General features: G+C 47.0%; 3 protein-coding genes across 6 annotated transcripts in view; 1 reads left to right on the top strand and 2 right to left on the bottom strand.

Annotated features, from left to right (window-relative positions):
* Positions 1-420, bottom strand: part of FANCD2 (FA complementation group D2) — a 50,197-nt gene extending 49,777 nt beyond the window's left edge. For 2 of the 3 annotated variants that reach the window (XM_080606545.1, XM_080606543.1), the window contains exon 1: positions 288-420. The gene's annotated coding sequence lies outside the window, so the exon portion shown is untranslated. Of the gene's footprint in view, positions 1-242 lie in introns of all 3 variants that reach the window. The other variant, XM_080606544.1, reaches the window with a different exon arrangement.
* EMC3 (ER membrane protein complex subunit 3) lies at positions 390-4,222 on the top strand. The gene is made up of 8 exons (XM_080606558.1): positions 390-656; positions 731-788; positions 1,227-1,320; positions 1,877-1,981; positions 2,602-2,683; positions 2,852-2,931; positions 3,544-3,626; positions 3,980-4,222. Exons 1-8 carry the CDS (start codon positions 502-504, stop codon positions 4,106-4,108), a joined length of 786 nt encoding a protein of 261 aa, XP_080462684.1. The 5' UTR covers positions 390-501; the 3' UTR covers positions 4,109-4,222.
* A 3,503-nt stretch (positions 4,223-7,725) lies between these two features.
* Positions 7,726-21,204, bottom strand: part of USP4 (ubiquitin specific peptidase 4) — a 46,364-nt gene continuing 32,885 nt past the window's right edge. For both annotated transcript variants that reach the window (XM_080606556.1, XM_080606557.1), the window contains 9 exons: positions 17,932-18,123; positions 17,286-17,374; positions 16,100-16,312; positions 15,950-16,020; positions 14,199-14,314; positions 13,159-13,308; positions 12,282-12,385; positions 10,409-10,497; positions 7,726-10,281 (listed from right to left, as the gene is read on the bottom strand). In XM_080606556.1, coding sequence (XP_080462682.1) covers positions 10,180-10,281; positions 10,409-10,497; positions 12,282-12,385; positions 13,159-13,308; positions 14,199-14,314; positions 15,950-16,020; positions 16,100-16,312; positions 17,286-17,374; positions 17,932-18,123 — 1,126 coding nt within the window. In that variant the 3' untranslated portion in view covers positions 7,726-10,179. The remainder of the gene's footprint in view (positions 10,282-10,408; positions 10,498-12,281; positions 12,386-13,158; positions 13,309-14,198; positions 14,315-15,949; positions 16,021-16,099; positions 16,313-17,285; positions 17,375-17,931; positions 18,124-21,204) is intronic.

Here is a 21,204-nt window from a genome sequence, read left to right as displayed (position 1 = left end):
AAGGGCTGCAAGCTTAGCGGGTGTGAGCCCAGCCAGGAGAGGTGACCGCAGGCGGGCTTCCAGCCCCGCCCAGCCGGGCAAGCAGCTGCGGGAGCACAGCGCGGACCGCCGCCGGGCCCCTGCTCTCCCGGCGGGGCCTGGCAGAAACCAAACAGACCCCGAGTCACCTCCAAAGGCTGAGAAGGGGGCAAAAATAGCTGAAAGTGAGGGCCCGCGCGGTGAGGAACCCGTCCCTAACTCACGAAGATTACGCAAAGTGCCTCGCGACTCACGGCACCTCGCGGTACCTCAGAGCAGCGCCGGGAGCTGTGGGTAGCGCGCGGCGGGCGCGGGCCCTGAGGCGCCTCCCGGCTCGAGCTTCCCGCCAGCGGCGCGCGGTGACGTCCTTCCGGCGGGAGGCGGAAGCGGAAGCCGGGAGCGGAGCGGCGGCGGCCGGAGGCCGAGCAGGAGCCGGGAGGAGGCCGGGGCCGGGGCCGGGCCCGGTGCCGGGGCCGGGCCGCGATGAGCGAGCCCGAGCTGCTGCTGGACTCCAACATCCGGCTGTGGGTGGTGCTGCCCATCGTCTTCATCACCTTCTTCGTGGGGATGATCCGGCACTACGTCTCCATCCTGCTGCAGAGCGACAAGCGGCTCACGCAGGAGCAGGTGTCCGACAGGTCAGGGTCAGGGTCAGGGTCAGGGCCCGGCCCCTCCCGCCCCTGCCCTCCCTCACCACAGCTCTCTTTTGCAGCCAAGTCCTGATCCGGAGCAGGGTCCTGCGGGAAAACGGGAAGTACATCCCCAAGCAGGTACGGGGGGCAGGGGCAGCCTCGCGTCCCGCAGCGGGGCTCAGCCGCTCGCGTCTGCTCGGTTGCTAACAGACGGCTCGTACAGCGAAACCCGTGGGGCAGGCTGCGGGAACAGCAACGACGGATATACCGGGATTGGTACTGAGCTAGCAGAGACTCTGCACGAAGTGCCAAAAGGTCTTTATTTGACGTAGATTCTTTTTAAGAGAATTCTTTCTTGGAAATATTTTGAGGCTTTCAGAGAGACAGAGCGAGTACTCAGAGCTAGTCCTTCAGGGAGACATTAAAGAAGTAAAGAGCTTTAGGGCATCATTTAGTAAAATACCTGGAAAAAGAAATTAATCAAATAGCTCATAATGTGTCTAAAGGAGCAAGAAATAACCTTGTCCTCCTTTCATTTCTTACGGTGCTACTGGTGTTGGCTTTTTTTTTCTCCAGTCTTTCCTGACTCGGAAATACTACTTTAATAACCCAGAGGATGGATTCTTTAAGAAAACAAAAAGAAAGGTAGTGCCTCCTTCACCGATGACAGGTATGTTAAGGTATAAGGAATATAGCTGGGCAGAAAACGTGTAACTTGCTGCCAAGGCAGCAAGGTGAGCCTCCTTGGCAAAGAGCTCAGCGAATGTGAGGGTTGGGGTGGGACTGGGGGGAGGGAGATCGCTCCCTTCGGCAGCAGCGTGTCGGGTCACTTCATTTCGTTTAACGGCACCAGGCGCCTGCCTGCAGCATCTCACGAGACCATGACTGTCACAGTGCTGCTGGAAATGGGAAGTCCTGCATGTTCTCCTGTCTCTTGTTTGTTTTTTTTGCACCAGCTCCAGCAGGACCTTCTCTAAACTGATATAACTCATTAACACGGCCAAAAACGTAAAGAGCGAACCAGCCGCCTTGTTCATCGTCACTCTTCTAGCTAACTAGCTTTGCAGAGGGATCCGTTAATTTCAGAGATACGGAGCAAGGGATGGGGTCACACACAGCAGGGAACACAAGACACTTTCACCAGCAGCCACTGCTACACTGTGTGCTACTCTTGTTTGCCTTTAATGGGATACACTCCCACATTATGTTAAATCTTTTAATTACAGATCCTACCATGTTGACAGATATGATGAAAGGGAATGTAACCAACGTCCTGCCTATGATCCTCATCGGTGGTTGGATCAATATGACGTTTTCAGGATTTGTCACAAGTAAGTGTGTGGTGTTGCAAACCCCTGGGTCTGGCCGTGTTGGGTGACTACCTCTTGGGTCCAGGCTCCATCAAAAACTTCCTCTGGGGTGGGAGCAGCTGGGTTTGTCTTTGTGGCACTGCTGCTGTTTGCTCTATGGAGTGCATTGACTTGCTGGCCCCACAGTAAAGGACAGACGGTTGTTTTCAGGGTGCCGGACGGGATCGCAAAGAAAACAGTCTGGCCTTCCAGTTGCTGTAAGGGATTTTCCTCTGAACATGGCCAGGCAGTCCGTTCCCGTGTAATGCAGAGTATACAAAACAGAAATACTCCCTCAAATTCATAGTTCTGTTTTTTTTATTTTTTCCTTACTATTTATGTGGTAGCTGTTTCCTTCAGAAAAGATATTCCCCTTAACAGTCACTGAAACAGCTGGGGGAGTTTGGCTGCCTGATCACATTTTGAAAGACTCCATATTAAAGTCAATACTTGAATTACAGCCTGTCTGAAAGTATCTGCTATTGTATGCATTACTTTCAGACTACATTAGATTCAATGAATGAAACATCTGTTGGCTTTGCAATTTGCTCTGCAATTACCTAGTGTTGCTTTGTGAAACTGGGCTTTTTTTTGTCCTGCAGCAAAGGTTCCGTTTCCTCTGACGCTGCGTTTTAAACCAATGTTACAGCAGGGAATTGAACTGCTCACTTTAGATGCATCCTGGTAAGCGTGTGTCCTCCACGAGCAAGGCTGAATGTTTATTTGGAGCACTGGGTGCATTACTAACCCCTGAGTAGCCTGTGCATGCTTCTGAAATAAGGTCACGAGCCACACGTCCCATGCACAGGCAGCACTGAACTGAGATCAGACATCCTTATTCTGATTTCTCAGGGTGAGCTCTGCTTCCTGGTACTTCCTGAATGTGTTTGGACTCAGAAGCATTTATACCCTCATCCTGGGCCAAGATAATGGTAAGACAGTGTCATTTCTGTGAAAGAGCTGGCTTCTCCTTCCACTGGATGACTTGTGGGGGAGGTTGGGGAAGGATTTCTACATTTCCAACCAAAAAGCTCTTCGAAGCCTCTCTCACCGCTTTGAGGTTACTCTCCACGGGCTAGGTTTGATACCACCTGCAGCAGTTACCCAGATCTTTTTGCACCAGCCCTTGGCTAACTGCTTGTAAACTTCCATGGTAATTAACCTATGATTTTCTTCTCATCAAATTGGTGCATAGAAACTTTGATGTTGTGTTTGTTTTTGTTTCTAGCAAGGATCGATTTTAAGGAAAGCTGCAATGATTGTTTCTTGTTAGATGCAAGGCAAGATGGTTATGGAGAATATAGACAACCACATTTTCCTCTGTCTGTCTGCCTATTTTAAGTAAATTTAGCTAAGATATAAGGAATGGGGACAAAATATCTTGTGAGAAGCTGCACTAGCAAGTTAATGTTGCATTCCGGGGATTCGTGCAACCTTTTAGTCGCAACCTTTTAGTCTTTAGGAAGAAGCCAGCCTTGTGGCACTATACTCCAAGCAGTCCTGTTTAAGTCAAATAAGAATGAGCCTCTCATTTCTTTTTATAGCTGCAGATCAGTCTAGGGTGATGCAAGAACAAATGACAGGCGCAGCAATGGCCATGCCAGCAGATACTAACAAAGCATTTAAGGTACAGTATTTCCACCTGCATCTCTCTTTGCTGTGAATTTACAAGATTGCAGGCTATGCATAACTCCTCCTCTCCCCCTGTCAAGCAAGGGAATTGTTCTGGATTCCTGTTCCTAAAATTAGAGGTGACAACTGATGAGGTATATGGAAGTCTGACAGGGCTATAGTACCCTGAAGCAAACCTGATTAGACAGTCATACCTGATGAGGCAGTCATTCCTGATTTAAAAAACTCACATACAAAGGCAGAAGATGACTTTTTCTTAGTTATTGTCTAATGTGTACAGAAAGTGCTGTCAACTACTTTAATACTAAGTGGCTTTTCTTTCTCTGCCTGTGTTTAATGTCAATGAAGACGGAATGGGAAGCTTTGGAATTGACTGATCATCAGTGGGCCTTAGAAGATGTAGAAGAAGAGCTCATGGCAAAAGACCTCCATTTTGAAGGCATGTTTAAGGAAGAACTACAGACCTCCATCTTCTGAATTTGAGAATATGCTGTTGGATCTTCTTCTAAAAGGCATTTGAAAAGAAACGTTATGTAAAACTGTATAATGTATTTTAGCAAAGCTGAGAATAAAAGAAACACACCACGTTCAGTACTGTGGTTACGCAACTGTCATTTGAGGCTCAGGCCCAAGTGTGATATATTGGAGCCAAAATGTCACAGGGTGGGTTTCTAGCTGTTGTCTTACTCTTCCTGGGCTACATATGCTTTAGGAAAAAAGGGAAATTTCTAATTCTAGTACAAAAACAACCAACTTATTAAGGTATTGAAAATTTCTTGAGACTGAAAAAACCCTAGTACCTGTACTTCTGGATGTATCTGTTTAAATAGCTTTGTAGCCAGTTGTCTTTTGAACAAGACAACATCACATTAACAACTCAAACCTGACTGATGTGTTATCTAACATCTTCAGTAGCAGGTTGAGGTTTCAGTTTTTTGAAGTGTTGGTTGTCCTTCCTATTTATAAAGAGGATACCTCTTTTCCTCTTACCTCTCTTTTCCTCTTGCAATAATTGTGGTTTGATGCTTTCTCAGAAGAAAACAAAAACATGAATAAGAATTTTTCTGAAAGAGGGCTTTTTTTTTTTTTCCCTGCAGAGAGAGGGCAATAAAGCAACTTCTGCTAGATTATTGCTCTGACAATTAAGAGCTAACCTACAATTTATGAGCAGTAACTGTGACAGAGAAAGCTCTGGTCTTTGTACCTTGTATGACTGGCAGGCTAAGCATTACTTCTCTTTTGGTAAGAGAGAGTTCTGTACAACAATGTAGAACTGAAAAGAGGTGTCCCCTTTACCACTACTGGCTCTCACAGGGGCTTTTCTAGCACCTGTTGGTGGCTGAGCTACCCCCTCCACAGTGTGAGAGAAGAGGGAGTAGTCACTTTTGCCCCAAGATTTCCAGGTGCGATATAGGAAAACTGGTCAATTAATTAGGTTCGTTTGCAGACATGTTAACTGTAATGGGCTAAATAGCCTACAAAGCACCTCTGAATCCAGCTGGCCTCTGAAAAAAAGCAGAGGCTTGAACTTTAAATTCAGGATGGAAAGCATACACACCAGCCTCCAAGCAGCAAAACATCCCCTGGGTGTAGCAGGAGCCTGGCGAGCTGCTCACAGGGAGTCCCAGCAGCACCATGTACGTCCCCCACGCCCATGCTGAGCCCCTGGCACATCCTGCAGCAGCCAGGAAGGGCTGCCTTGGGCAGGCACTGCTGCCAGGACATTCACGGGGAAGAAGGCAGAAGAGAGCTGGGAAAAGGAATTGCGGATACCCACCCCTCACTCACCGTGCCCCATGAGAGAGACCCCTGGTCTCCACCGAAGCAGCTTTCTAGCTTTTTCACCGAGTACTGACCCACGCAGCCCCACGGGACAGCCAGGCCCTGTGACGAGCAGTGCCCCCTCAGGGACCCCAGGCTTCTCCCAGATCACACCAAGGTGGTGGTGGTGACCCCATGGCTGATGCCCACCAGGCAGGGGAAGCCAGTCTGCGATTACAGCCCACCACCTCTTACCTCCCTCCCTGAGCACGCTGTCAGGACAAGAAGATCCTCCACACTTGCACGCAGCAAAGCATGGCACAGCCCACCTTCACCTCCGATCCAAGCCTGCACCAAGGTTCCCCAGTGCTGCAGAGTCCCATCAGCTTCCTTCTGCCCCGGTCAGCTTGCTGGTGGACACACTCGTGGTGGTCTTACAGGCAACTTTTGGCTCCCCTTTCACGGCTTTTGTTCCTGGGCAGAATGGCTGCTCAGAGGGCTTTGGGGAGCAGAGACAGAGGAGGCACTTCTGTGCACACGTCACAAACACACGGGCTGTTTTCCCATTTATTTGTTTCCCAAGCACCTTTATAAGCACCTCACAACTGCCCACTGAGTCAGCCCCACAGACCGCAGAGACTCTCATGCCTGACACCAGCAGAAGGACGTACGAGCACGCTGGGATGCCCTGTAGTCCCTGGTCCAGTTATTTACTGGGCTAGGTGTGGAAAATAAACACAGATCTTGTTTTATGTCTCCTACCTGATCACCTTTTTGAACTGGGAGGAACAAGGAGAAGCTGTTCCTGGCTCGTGTATTTCAGTGCCAGAATTGAGCACTGCAGGAGCTCCTCAGCTGTCCCTTCCCCAGGGTGAAGAGTACTGACCTGGGGAGATGTTTCTTAAGCAGAAGTTGCCATAACTGTGGCTGTTGTTTCTTCCCTTTTTATTTTGGCTCCTTTGATTTGGGATGAACAAAACAGGAGCTGAGCTAGGACTGAGACACATCCAATTCGCTGTTTTTAGCAAAATCATTTGCCCTCCTGTTAAGAGTCATAGAGCTGAGACATTCTCTGCCTCAGAGATTTCTTTCCAGAACACTGCTGCTCCACTGGCAGCACTAGTGTTTCAGGTCATTCCCCACTCCCCACCCCCAGTCTTTATTTTGTAACAGGGAATTTCATCTCATTTCATGCCTGCGGCATTCTCGCATGAGATTCCTGCAAGCCCATGCACTTATATAGAATACCTGAATACCTCCACATCAGAAAACTGCCAGTGTGCTCTCCCTTCTTCCCCAGTTCCTACTTAAACGTCAAAGGACACAGCTCAGTACAGGGTTTTGCCACTGACCTCTGCTATTGCATAAAACTTACCCTGTCCTCCACTTTCTGGTTTTGGATCATTTTTCTTCAAGGCGGCCTCCCCGTTGCATAGGAATTTGACCAGTCTATACTCCCTTTCTCACGGTTTTCCTTCCTCCCTCCCTCATTTCCCAAAACACCGCCCACCGCCCTGTTTCCCTGAAGAGAAACACGCAACCTCGTGTTCCTCTGGAGCCACAGATGGTCACAAGGAGTTTCATGCCGTGCTTTGACGGTCAGCATTTCACAGCGAAACTCGGGATCTGCTCTTCTACATCAAGGTTCTTCTAACCCTCTCTGAGGCTCCAGCTAAAATCAAGCTCCTCAGCACCACAGGAAGACTATAAACCTTCTTACTGGGGCTTTTGCTCTCACAATCACCCTCGATCCCCCAGACAATCCCCCAAGACTCCCTGAACGTGCACCCACACTATAAAGAGTGCTAAATGCATACCAGCCTGCTGCGTTTAACTAGCTTCCTCAGTCTTTTCCAGATGAACTTAGGGTACTTGCTCAGCGTGCCTCCAAAGGAGGCTGCAGCGGCTGCAGGACAACCATTTCAGCGATGCAGCCACAAGCCCGAAAGACAACACCCGCTACTGGAGAAAATGGTGATAAGGGCAGGGCACCCTGGTTCTGGAGAGGAAGAGGAATGACGATGAAGCCATAACTGAGGCTGCCAAGTATCACAGAAAGGTCAGGACAAGCTTCATTACGCCACCAGAGATGAGCGGCCCAGTGCTGCAGAGGGGAAAAGGCAACCTCTGAGTACCGACTCTTCGATTTACACAGCAGTGCGCTGTTCTCCTGAATCCCCCCTGGCAAAGCAGGGTGGGCTGCGCAGCCTCGCACTACTTGCCATGGCCCAGCTGAAAGAGCTCCTGCGGCACCAGGCATCCCCACAAACCAGCAGCTGTTCAACCTGCGCTTCAGGTCACTTAACGAAAGCTGAAAAAACAACCAAACCCAGTTTCAGTGCAAACCACTCTTTAATTTTCCTCTTTGTACAATAGAGCCAGCCACTTACAAAGTGCTAGTCTAAAAAACAGGTCTGGTATTACAGAAGACACACACCAGCCTAAGCCCATCAGCTCAGAGTCAGAGAAGGTAAGAGCTGGGCCACTTTTTCTGCAGTACAACAGTCTGTTCAGCATCTGAGCATCAGATTTAGCCCCACTGACACATTTCTTAGTGTCAGCACAGGAAAGGAAGTAAAGAGGAGAACAAAGGCTATTTCAGATGGATCTTTCCGTTAAAAAGGTCTTTTAATCCCCTTTCCTCTCCCCCCCATTTTGGAATGCCCGCGTGACTTTCTTTCAGGGTAAAACTAACAAAAATGCTGATCAGAGTAATTCAGTGCAGTGCTACAGCTTAAAATTTGATTTTTGGATGCTCCCCTCAGTAACGAGGAAAGAACAGAAATAAAATATTAAGAGTTGTAAAAATCCCAAACAACCCAAAAAAACAGAACAGCAGAAGCAAATAAACAATTCTGAACTCTAAACTCAAATTTCAATGCTTTAAAAGCAAAATTCTGCAGAACAGGATCATAATACTAATGTGACAGCTAGAGACAGGCCTCCCAGTCCTCCCTCCTCCTCTTACCAAGACGTTCTCGTGCCCTGGCTAGGGAGCCATAGGTGCTGCCCTCCCATCCCACTGCCTGGATCAGGACAAGACAGCAAGCAGCCAGCTGTGCTTTTGCACGGCTGCAGCACAGAAGTCTAGGGACTGGCACGTGACAACTTCCTATGGGGCTTGTTGCTGAGAAGCAGAAAGGGAGCTGAGCTGGTGTGCCCGGAGTTAAACGATGACTGCTGTTATGTTGACAGGACAGTTATGGCCAGCAGTGAAGCTGCAAGAACCGTGCGGAGAGGAGAGAGTGACTGCAGGAACATGTTTTGTTGGGGGGGGAGGGAACAAGCCCTTGTGAGGCAATAGTCTTTCTTAGCCTTTGGTTCTGCCAGTGCACTTGGCTCCGAGAAGGAAAAAACCCTCCTGTGCGGTTCGCCACCTTGAGCTAGAACTTACCCTCAAAACCACAGATTCAGACTAGATTTTTCCTATTTTTCATGGGAAGGTCAGTTCTCTGCTGAGGACTGACCCAATCTAGGGTTCACCAGAGCCCTCACTCAAGAGCAAAGCTGGACTCAATTCCTGCAAATAACAGAGACAGTTTGGGTAAAGGTGGAGCAGGAAGAGCATTTGCCAGTTGTGTTGGAAGGATGGAGCAGAGCAACTGAGCAGCTATGGCAAAGGGAAACTGTGGCCAGGACCTTTACACCTGCAGCCTCTCAGAAGATGTTAGGGTGGGTGACATTCAAGGGAAGAGGACAAATGCTGAAAGAACAATGCAAAAGAAAAGTCACGAGAAAAGGACAAAACCTCACACAATCCATTGCACTGGGCTAGCATCCTTACAGGCGACAGCTTTGGGACACAGAGCTGAGCCTTACCAGAGTAAAAGCTCCAAGGAGACAATTAAATGAGCTAAAAATAAAAAATAAAAGTGCTGCAACCACACAAACCATGGAGAAGTGGTGGAGGCAGGGGAGTCCTTAGAGTGACCTGAAGGTGGCATGAAGGATGTAGGAGATAGATTGAGAGGACAAGAAATGGACAGCCTCACAGGTGATATTTTCTCTAGTGAAGAATAGGAGCCAGAGGTCTAGGAGCCGTATCCTGCAGCCACTGTGCAGACAAGCCCACGCATGCACCAACCACGCGGCCAGGTACAATTTACTTCCAGTAAAATTACCCACATGGCAGGATTCGGTGTTCACATTTACAAGGCTGAGTCAAAACTGCCCAGAAGGTTCTGAAATGCATCAGCAGATGAAAGGATGCAAGAAGGAGAAACTCTTGATGCTTGGCAAGGGAACCGAAGTACAACGGCAGAGATGGCAACAGGCAAGCCAGATGGATGTAGATTCGAACTGAGAGCTTCCAGAAAGGGTGCACACGCCTCCCTGGCATGGGGCAGGGGGGCCTGGGGCATCAGCCACATCAGAGGATTTACAGGAAGCCCCCGTTACCAATTCAGAGAATCTTACCTGCCACTCCACGGGCCCCACAACATTCAGCTGTGACCTCCAATTCCTACTCTCCCCAACCCCAGCTACAGCCCTCAGCCCAGCCCAACCCTGACCTCTGCCTCTAGCCACACAGCTCAGCCAGATTTTAAAAAAGAACTTTATCAAAGCTCCGATATATGTTATTTTTGGCCTCTAAATATACAAGTGTCAGCACCTATTCCTGACTCTCCAGTGCTATTCTGCAATCCCAAGCACTGAATCTTTCAGTGCTATGTTTTCTGCTCAAATCCTACAGAAGGAAGAAAAAATTTCAGATGCCTCAGACATAGCTTTAGAAGAGTGACCGCTAACACGGTGGGCGAGTGCTGGGCGGGGGGCAATTGCGACGCTTAGTTGGTATCCATGCCATCACACTCTTCTTGGGGAGGAGATGGAGCCATATGTTCTTCACTGTTTCGGCGCTGATAAAACAGCACATATGCAGCTTTTGTCTACCAAACAAAGAGGAAAAGAATCTGAAAGACTGAAGCAATCCATGTAGCTTAGCTAGAAATATAACACCCAAAGCAGGAACCACTTGCACTACAAACTCGGATTAGCCTCAGGCCAAGTACTCACCACTATTTGGTCTTCTGAAGCCACGGATACGCTGCTGTCATCAAAGTAGTACCACTTGTCATTCACTTTGTTCTTGGCATAGGCAGTGTCTGTTGGGAGGAGAGACTGCCACTCAGGTAGTGCCACCCAGCTGCACTGCGCCAGTGACATTCAAGACTCAAACCAGTCGTACGAGACGGTCCAAGAACTAACTCGGTCAGCAGCTGCCCCACACCTCATTCACTAACACAGCTTCAAGAACACGCTAGGTCACCTATTGAGTCTAGAGCTATGTCCTGCATGGGACTCAGCACTAGTAGTAAGCAACACCAGCAGTAAGCAGCACCATCTCTGTATGCCCGTACTCCCTCCACCAGCTCTGAATGTAACAGCACAAAAATTCAAAGCCCAATCTTTTTTCTTTTGTGTGTGATGCGAGCTTTTACATGTACATATTTGGGACATTTAAAAGATGCAGGAGATAGAAAGCATGAGGTAGGCCCAGCCAGCATGGGTTCATGAAAGGCAAGTCCTGCCTGACCAACCTCATCTCCTTCTACGACTGGGTGACCCGCCTGGGGGACAAGGGAAAGGCTGTTGATGTAGTCTACCGACACTTCAGCAAGGCCTTTGACGTGGTCTCCCCCAGCATTCTCCTGGAGAAGCTGGCAGCCCATGGCTTGGACGCATACACTCTTTGCTGGGTTAAAAACTGGCTGCATGGCCAGGCCCAGAGAGTGGTGGCGAAACGAGTGAAATCCAGCTGGTGACCGGTCACCAATGGAGTTCCCCAGGGGTCGGTGTTGGGGCCCATCCTTTTTAATATCTTTACTGATGATTTAGATGAGGGAATTGAGTGCACTCTCAGTGAGTCTGCAGATGACACCAAACTGGGGGAAGTGTCCATCTGCCAGAGGGTAGGAAGGCCCCGCAGAGGGACCTGGACAGGATGGGTTGATGGGCAGAGGGCAATGGGATGAGGTTCAACACGGCCTGGGGATGTTTAAGGAAAGGTCGTATGTGGTGCTTAAGGACATGGTTTAGTGGGTGACATTGGTGGTGGGGGATGTTTGGACCAGATGATCTTGGAGGTCTCGTCCAACCTTAATGATTCTGTGATTCTATAGTTCTGTGAAGCACCATGCATTTGTGTTTTTTGTTTTTTTTTTTTTTTTTTTTTTTTAAAGCCTGGGACAAAGGGGAAAAAAATGTTAACCTGCTTTAAATTGCTACTGCAGCAAATAAGTCAGGAAAGCAAATGCAGAAGGGCACCAGACCCAGGTTCATGGCAAGGTATGTCCTCTGAACTGTGTCCCTGGCCTACGTGCAACTCTTTGTCATACCTTGTCTGACACCACTGAGGGAACCTGGCAAGCTCTTGCCTGGCTGGCTCAACTGCTCGCAACCTCTGCTCCGCAGCTGTAATGCTGTGCCCATGCTGGATGAGCAGCTACGCTCTAGTTTGGTGCAGGGCAAGAAGCTGAGACTTGGAGTTGAACCGACAGCTTAAGCTGAAGACACTGCCCCACCACTCTCCAGTAGGAACCTCCTTTCCACAATGTCATCATGTTCCAGCATTGAAAATAATGACACCCCTCGTTAACTGGAAACCCAGTTTGCACACTCTGTAACGACTACTAACCAGGGTCCTACAGTCATTAGATTCAGACCCAGGCAGCTGCAAGCTACACAAACTAGCTGGCTGCTCAGCAAATCCTAACAGGAAGGAAGCTTCCTTTCAATAAGATATTCATTTGCCTACAGAACACAAGTAAGTTTTGGACTAGACACCCTTGGGTGAGGGCTGCTGCAACTCTCCAGTGCACAGAGCCTCCCCTGGTCCCTCTGTCTCTATTTCCTTGCACACAGAAAGTACAGAAAAGCAGTTACTTACAGTGGCCTACTCCCATGGCTCCATAGTGATTGGAAACTGCAATAAGGTCATAGACATACGAGCCTCTTCTTGGATCACAGACAAACTCAGACATGTTTAAACCCCTGGAAGGAAATCCAACAGTATCAGTATGCCGGTAACCTGAAAACTTCCTGAAAACTAATTCCTGACACACCAGCAAAGCTCTGCTGGCATTCAGCACTGGCTAAGGGTTGCGCTCTGCTGCTGACCAGCTGGATGTTACCAGTGTTACCAGAAACAGGAACCCTCTCACATAGGGCAGGTCCTAGTGAATTCATCAGGTGCTGCCAAAAGACTGCGAGGGAAGTGCTGAATAAAAATCAGTTCAGAGCGTGTCCATGTGTAGGCATGAAAAGCGAGATGGAAGTAGTAAGGAGTATTGCCTCAGCATCTGGGCTGAGGCACTCCCAAGCACAAATATAGGCTGGGGCTTTGAGCAACCTGCCTGGTTTCGCAGCAATCCCACGGTTTTAATCTTTTTTTCAAAAGAAACAATACCTGATAGTAACTGTAGTTCTCTGAGATGTGTGGAACTGATTAACGTTAAGATTAACGAAACCAAAAAAAGGTAATGCAGAGCTGATCCACATTCTGACTTTCTAGGAGTGTCTCTACCATGTAATATAACACACTTGCCCACCTTATCTGCCCAGGAGCAGAGCAACAGAAACAGGTAAACTGCTGATGTGTCCTGCACCTCGACTATTGCCCGAGTTTCGCTCATGCCTGCTGCCTTGTATTTCAACCCCTAAGACAGAACTGTTCCCGTTACAACATCAGTAACAAGCCCACACAACAGTAACATCAGAAGTAGATTCCTCTTGACATGCAGACTAGCTTGAAGGAAGAATCCTACCTGATAGGGAATTCAACAACAGTGTCAAGTTTATCTCTCCAGTATCTGCTGTATGAGAAGCGTTTTAAATGGACTACCAAAATCTTGGGCAAAGACCACAAGTCAAACTTCTTTGTGGCCTGCTGATGTTTCTTACAGTTAGGGCAGTACCTGAGGAAAGAGTACAAACAAGGAAATGAAAGGCTAAGGTAAACAAAAATCTTCTGTCCTTCTGTTAGAGGATACATCAATACTGCAGTTCAGCCTCTGACTTAGAGAAGACATTTTTGGCTTGTGGAATATGCAGGAGAATACAACTCCCTGGAGGTGTCAAAGCTACACATTGCTTTCACTTTGTGGGTAAAATGTCCAATTGCAAGCACATTAACTGAACATTGTTCAAAAACAAATAAAAGGTTTAAAGGTTCCATTGCTGTTTTATTGTTTCCTGATGCAGCTCAAACAGGTAACAGGTACAAACATCTAATAACCTGTACTTGGAAATTAGTAACAAACAAGAACCTACCACACTACAAGTTGTTTTCTTACACACCTAGCAAACAACTTCCAAAGATGTTCTGTATGCACGTTAATCACACTTTGGTCACTTAGGGTGACCTAGGTACTGTACCTAATCCCTCAACTGGGGATTTTTCATACAGTTAGGAGTGTTTCAGGACGAGTACAAGCTGAAAATAAAACAGTAAAGTAAAAAAACTAGCCACACGCTAGCCGTGAAGTAGCCACACTTACACTGATACCACAACTGCTTCCTCTGATGCATCTGGAAGACAGATGTACGTTACAGAATGAAAAATAGCCTAACCTCTATGTACCCAGTGTCTTTTTGTTTGTTTTAATACAGACAGGAAACAAGTACTTTTTATTAACCCATGCTTGCAGCCTACTGAGTCAGTGACTGAACAAACACACAATAGACTTCTTCACACCAAGACAAAGAGACAGACCTAGGAAATTATCAGAATCCCGTGACAAGTAATGTGAAATCAAAGAGTTACAGCATTTTATGGTAAATGTGACAGGCAGAAAGAGGGTCTTACCAAGGGTCATGTTCACCGAGCGTTTCCATAGTAGTAAAGAGCTCTATGCAGTCTCTGAGAGCTACCACAGCCTTCTTCTTCTGTGGTTGTAACAAACTTGAATGCTTTTCAAATGCCTAGTGAAAGAGATGCATGCTTTATTCAATTCCATGTAGGCTTTAATCCTTGACATCATGAAAATGAACACGACCACCTTCACTCTGCTAATGATTTCTGGACCTCTTCTCCACCCACACAATCAAGCTTCCAGCCACTCCTTTCCTGTGCTCTGAACAGTCCTTTTCACTTTTTCCACCTCGGGTATGATCCTCCCAGACTCCTCAACAAACTTAGAACTCCTCATACCTTAGCAGCAATAAAATAAGGCTGGCATTTACCAGAAGTAAATATTTTCTCAGTAAAAAAATATGTTTACAAGGTATGAAAAGGACTGAAAACACCCAAAAGCAGATACAAGGAATGATGATGGTAGTTTTATGACAGCTAGAACAAAAAGCAAATAAAATATCAATCTGCACAGCCTTATGACAATCAGACCATTAAACTTGTTCTCTGACAAGATTATGAAACCCCTAGTAAAGGATAGATAGCTCTGCAAACATATGGCATAGCTCAAGTATGCTGCAAGACATTCAGAATAATCAACAAATGTTAAAATCATTATGACATATGCTAAATGTATTCAAGTGATTGACAGAAACCAAATGATACTGGGGCAAAGAAGCTATCAAATCCTAGAGGAATAATCATGTTTGATACATACTTTCAAGTGAACCAGCTCTTGCTCTAAGCCATTCGATCGTTTAAGTGTAGCCTCTTAACAAGAAGTTTAAGCAAAATCTTTGCTGTTTTAAATTACATAAAAACAAGTATTACCCTGATAATGCACCTGCATTTTTTTCCTGGCAATACCAGAGGGTGGTAAAACTCAGGCATTCTGGAATAAGTGAATGAAGTGCACTTCAACTTGCATTTGCATCCAGGTGATGATTTTAGGTATACGACACATAACACTTGCAACAAACATACAGTTTCGCACACACAAGCAGTGTCTGAAATACAATCCTGGCTCTCTGCCCCTACCTTCTATGAAGACAGTGATACCAGATAAATGTTCCTCTCAAGCTAGCACAAACATGAAATTGCATCTAAATGGAGTAACACCATTTCCTTTAATCCTGTCCCAAGAGTTTCTACTCCAATTTGGTATACCCATGAGCCCAAATATGACTTAGCTACTGCCTAGCACTGCACAATGCCTACACATGGAAGAGTTGCTTTGTGTGAGACACATTTAACAAAGGGGGAGCTCTCTTCGTAAGACAAAAACATATGTTCTTACTTCAAAGTTAAATTATTTTTGTTTTGGCAAGAGAGCAACAACAGATTGTTCTGTTACAAAGTGTGACTCAGAACCCACAGAAAGAACATTGAGGTTTCTACCAGGCTCTATGCATTTGGTTTAGGTGTGGTTTTTTGTTGTTGTCGTCGTTTTTTGTTTTAATTTGAATGGATAATGAAATAAACGTGAAAAAAATTAAAGTATCTACTTTTAGGAACACTGGTAGCAGATATCAGCAATAACGGATCTATAGGCCTTATCTCTGGAAGATTTTAAGCAAGCTTATCACATGCTGGTTACTCAATTTTTTATGAAGGGGACCACATCTACATTTCAGTGTTTACTGTAATCTATTTAAGTACCATGAAAGTTTACACACACAATATTTATGAAAAGAGCATACTACAACCTGTGCCTCCTGTTCATCAAAGAGTAGCCTCCGCGTATCAGAATCCCAGTCAATAGCAAGTGTAGAAAAAGCTACAAGAAATAAGAAAAACGTTTGTTGTAAATATGTTCACGAAAGGAGGAAGAAAAAGTATACCAAGTCAATAATTACCATTCAATTTCAAGATTTTTCCTTCCACAATGGAGTTTATCTCAGATGTCCCATACGAATTCACAAGGCTAAAAGTGAAATGCTGCTTCTTGCAAGGCTGCAGGTCTCTTGTTGACTCAATCTGCATGCAACCATCAGAGTGGCATTCAATTTCTGTCAACTTTTCCTTGCCTTCCTGTCCGCCATCCTGATGGTCCATCTCTTCAATATCACCTGGCAAAATTTAAAACAAGCCAAATATTGAAGAGTTTCAGTGAAAAGTTTAGACTGACACCTCACGTTGACGGCTGTTTACAGGAGCCTATGCACAGTTGGCTTAGAATTTAATGAAAAACACACACAAAAAGAAATCTCTGCTTCCTAACCACTGCATCTGAAGCTGTATTTTGTACTTCAGCAAACGTCAGGTAAAACACTGGGGTTTATATCCCAGTATCAGACATGACGAAGCCTGCTTCATTCACAGCAGGTTATCAAACCACACCATCTGATAGCACAACCTAATAAACACCACAAAAGACAACCAGCAAAGGTTGCAATTAGGTGTCTTCACAGAAGGGAAAATGCAAGTCCCCAGGGAAGTTATTTCCATTCCTTGGTTAAAAATGGGCATGCTTTCTCCCCAAATTAAATTTCCCATGTAACTTGTTCCGATTGTTATTTTCAGCATCACAAGCAAATACTTTCTAGAAGGGAAGGGAAGCATGTATTTCTCATCACCATTAAAAGCTTCCTTGTAAACATCTAATCTAGGCACAATACCCCATGATTCTAGGTCCAGGAATACAAAATACTGTTTTCATTGCATTTCGCCAAAACTTGTCTTCACAGGATCTAACAGGCCGGTTTTCATCACAAAGGGCACATTAAGAAAGGATTCTCCTCTAGAGGGAGGCACCTGAACACCTAATAGAGAACCAAGAACTTCACTAACACTGATCGGGACAAATGCACACCACCTTGTTCTCCACCTGTTGCTTGCTGACATCTGATCTCTCTAGGAAGGAAAATGGTCTACGGGAATCTTCACCACACCATGACAAAGTCCTATGCAACAGTGCAATTTCATCTCTGTGTAAAGCTAAAATCTATCTACTGGAGCTTAAGCCACTTACGCACAACACAAACTAAATGCTGACAGAAGCTTTAAGCTGAAAAGCTTCCAACCAATTTTGAAAGACTTTACCTTCAGCCACACCACTGGAGCCATTGCAGGTTCCTTTGTCTGGGCAGGGCGTAGAGTACTCTTCTGCCAAGGGGAGTTTCACGTAGCGACTAAACAGAGGTAATATTTTTATGACACTATCATAACGAAGCTGTACATCAGAACTACTGCACCCTCTCCACCACCAGTAATAAAAGTCCCTGCCATCCAATTCCCCTCAGCAAACCAGCATCCACACACTGGGAGCTCTCAGAGTCAAACAAAAAATTCAGTAAGTTTATGTTTTCACTGCTTGTACCAAGTTTTACAGGTAGAAGTAGCATAAAAATAAGTTAGGGTGACCCATCAAAGGAGGTACAGGAGAGCCCTCAAAACGTTTCCCAAGTTGTGCTCCTGATGTGTTTTGCAAGCAGGTAACTTCTGTTGGGACCACCACCAGTATCATCATCATCTCACAGCCCCTGCTTCTACAGAGCCCAGAAAACCAGGACCCTGAGATGCCCTCGTGGCCTCCAGACACTTACGTAATCCAAGTGCTGGTTGGTATTCCACAAACAGATCGAGGAAGAAAAATTCCCAGTAAAAAGGATTCAGTGATCTTATTGGGGTCTAACTCAATAAGGAAACCCTAGAATTCTGCACAGGTATAGACGTAGACGTGGCTTACCTGATCTGCTCCAGAACTACAACGTACAAGTGATCCACAGTGAGCTTGTGTTTCGGCACGGATATCAGTAGCGGCTGCCCAAACAGAACGGTGCCTGAAGTATTGCTGGATTGCCTCACTGTCTTTTCCCGAAAGTAAACGGAGAGAGTAACATACTCTGAGCCATCCTCGCTTGGCTTGCAAACTTCGTATCTGTTTGAAAGACAGGTATTTCCACAAGTTATTTGTACTGCCGAGAAGCACAGCAGGTAGAACCAATATTAACTCAGTCCAACAACTCTCTCCACCATGGTCTGCTGAGAAGGACAAAAAGGGTTGTATTCCGTGCCTTCGTGTCAAAGATGTTTCCTGAACACTTCCCACGGCCCACACTGGCACAGGATACATACCTGCAATCAGCTCAGCTCTCACCTTCCCTCTGCCTTTACCTCCTATATTTACATCCATATTGTCACTTGTGTCCCCAAACGCTATCCTGACAACTAGATGTTGTTTCAACCAAACCACGGCATCAGTGAAAAATACTAAATGAACTTTTAAATCCCTGAAACAGTTTTGGTTCTGTCTAGGGCAGAAACCCTCTCAACACCTTGGGTCTTGCACTCCCCCAGCCTCTTGTACAGTTAATAGCCTGGGCTCACACCAGTGACCAGCCAATGCTTCAGGAAATCAAGGGTTGGGAAACATTCGCTTCACAGAAAAATCCAAGGGCTGTAAACACAACAGAAACATTCTGGAAGAAACTGGTGGGGAACATGAAACTTAAGGGCAGCCTTGGTTGCAGTGATCATGAAATGGGGGAGTTTTTGTATTCAGAGGGCAGCAAAGAGGGAGCACAGCAAGCTCGCTACCCTGGACTTTGGGGGAACACTTCGGCCTCTTCAAGGGTCTGCTTGGCAGAATACCGTGGGACAAAGCCCTGGAGGGAAGAGGAGCCCAAGAAAGCTGGTTGATATTCAAGGATCACCTCCTTCAAACTCAGGAGCAATGCATCCCAACAAAGAGGAAGCCAGGCAAAAACAGCAGGAGGCCCGCATGGATGAACAAGGAGCTCCGGGCAAAACTCAAGCACAAAAAGAAAGCATGCAGACAGTGGAAGCAAGGACAGGCAATCTGGGAAGAATGCAGAGACACTGTCTGAGCAGCCAGGGATCAGGTTAGGAAAGCTAAAGCCCAGACAGAACTGAATCTGGCCAGGGACATCAAGGGCAACAAGAGAGGCTTGTGCAAGTAACATCATTGATAAAGGAAGATTGATAAAGGGAAATTGTGGGCCCTCTCCGTAAGGAAACAGGAGACCTGGTTACCCACGACTCAGAGAAGGCTAAGGTACTCAGTGACTTTTTGCCTCAGTCTTCATTGGCAAGTGCTCTAGCCACAAAGCCCAGGGGGCAGAAGGCAAAGGCAGGGAAACTGAGAGAATGAAGAACTGCCCACTGTAGGAGAAAATCAGGTCTGAGACCATCTAAGGAACCTGAAAGTGCACAGGTCCGTGGGACCTGATGAGACACATCTTCAAGTCCTGAGGGAACTGGCGGAGGTAGTTGCTAAGCCTCTCTCCATCACATTTAAGAAGCTGTGGCAGTCTGGTGAAGTTCCCAGTGACTGGAAGAAGGGGAACAATCCCCATTTTAAAAAGGGAGAAAAGGAAGGCCCAGGGAACTACAGGCCAGTCAGTCTCACCTCTGTGCCCAGCAAGGTCATGGAGCAGATCCTCCTGGAAACTCTGCTGAGGTCCATGGAAAATAAGGAGGCGACTGGTGACAGCCAACAGGGCTTCACTAAGGGCAAATTGTGCCTGAAAAATCTGGTGGCCTTCTACGATGGGGTTACGGCATTCACGGATAAGGGAAGAGCAGCTGATGTGGCCGACCTGGTCTCGTATGAAGCATTTGACACTGTCCCCCATGATATCCTTGTCTCTGAACTGGAGAGACGTGGATTGGATGGATGGACCAGTAAGCAGATAAGGAACCGTCCGGATGGTTGCACTCAAGAGAGTTGCAGTCAACAGCTCAATGTCCAGGTGGAAACCAGTGACAGAATTCCTCAGGGGCTGGAATTGGGAGCGGCAGTACTTAACACCTTGGCTGGCAGTATGTACGGTGAAATTGAGTGCACCCTCAGCGAGTTTGCCAATGACACCAAGCTGTGTGGTGTGGTCAGCACACTGGAGGGAAGGGATGCCATCCAGAGGGATCTGGATAGGCTCAAGAGGTGGGCCTGGGTGAAACTCATGAGGTTCAGCAAGGCCAAGTGCAAGGTCCTGCACCTGGGCTGGGGCAGTGCCGAGCGGGAATACAGGCTGGGCAACAAGAGATAAAGAGCAGCCTTGCAGAGAACTTGACAGTGCTGGTAGACAAAAACCTGAATGCGAGCCAGCAATGTGCCCTTGCAGCTCCGAAAACCAACCCTATCCTGGGCTGCACCAAAATCACCATGGCCAGCAGGGCAAGGGAGGGGATTGTCCCCCTCTGCTCTTGTGAGACCCCACCTGGAGCCCTGTGCTCAGCTCCGAGGCCCCCAGCACAAGAAGGACAGGGATGTACTAGTGAGTCCAGAGGAGGCCCACAGAGACGAACAAGGGGCTGGAGCACCTCTCCTATGAAGACAGGCTGAGGGAGCTGGGGCTGTTCAGCCTGGAGAAGAGAAGGCCCCGGGGAGACCTCCCAGCAGCCTGCCCGTGCCTAACGGCAGCTACGGGAAAGCTGGGGAGGCACTCGTTGTCAGAGGGTGTGGTGACAGGATAAGGGGTAATGGCTTTAAACTAAAAGAGGGTAGGTTTAGATGAGATACAAGGAAGAAATCCTTCACTCAGAGGGTGGTGAGGCCCTGGCCCAGGCTGCCCCATCCCTGGCAGTGCCCAAGGCCAGGCTGGATGGGGCTGGGGGCAGCCTGGGCTGGTGGGAGGGGTCCCTGCCCGTGGCAGGGTGGGTGGAATTAGATGATCTTTACAGTCCCTTCCAACACAAATCATCCTGTGATTCTATGAAAACAAACAGCTCCAGCGAGCAGTGAGAAAACAGACACAGCTTGTGCTACTGGGTAGAACAGCAACATCAGATACTCGCTTTTATAAGTGTCAAAAAAACTACATGGCCCAACACTATTGCATTTTTCACCCCGATATGTCTTCTGAGACTATTCATTAGAAAATATTTATGAGATCTCAGGAATGCCAAGTCATACTGCTCTTTAACTTGGTGAGTCACCTGTCCCAGGCTTATATTTCTTTTTTCATTAAAACTGAAAAGTTTTTTCAGAAAAGAAAAA

The sequence above is a fragment of the Anser brachyrhynchus genome, assembly GCF_964034855.1.
Source record: "Anser brachyrhynchus genome assembly, chromosome: 10".
Taxonomy (NCBI): Eukaryota; Metazoa; Chordata; class Aves; order Anseriformes; family Anatidae; genus Anser; species Anser brachyrhynchus.
Note: the sequence above shows the minus strand (reverse complement) of the source record. Positions and strands in the feature narration are given on the sequence as shown.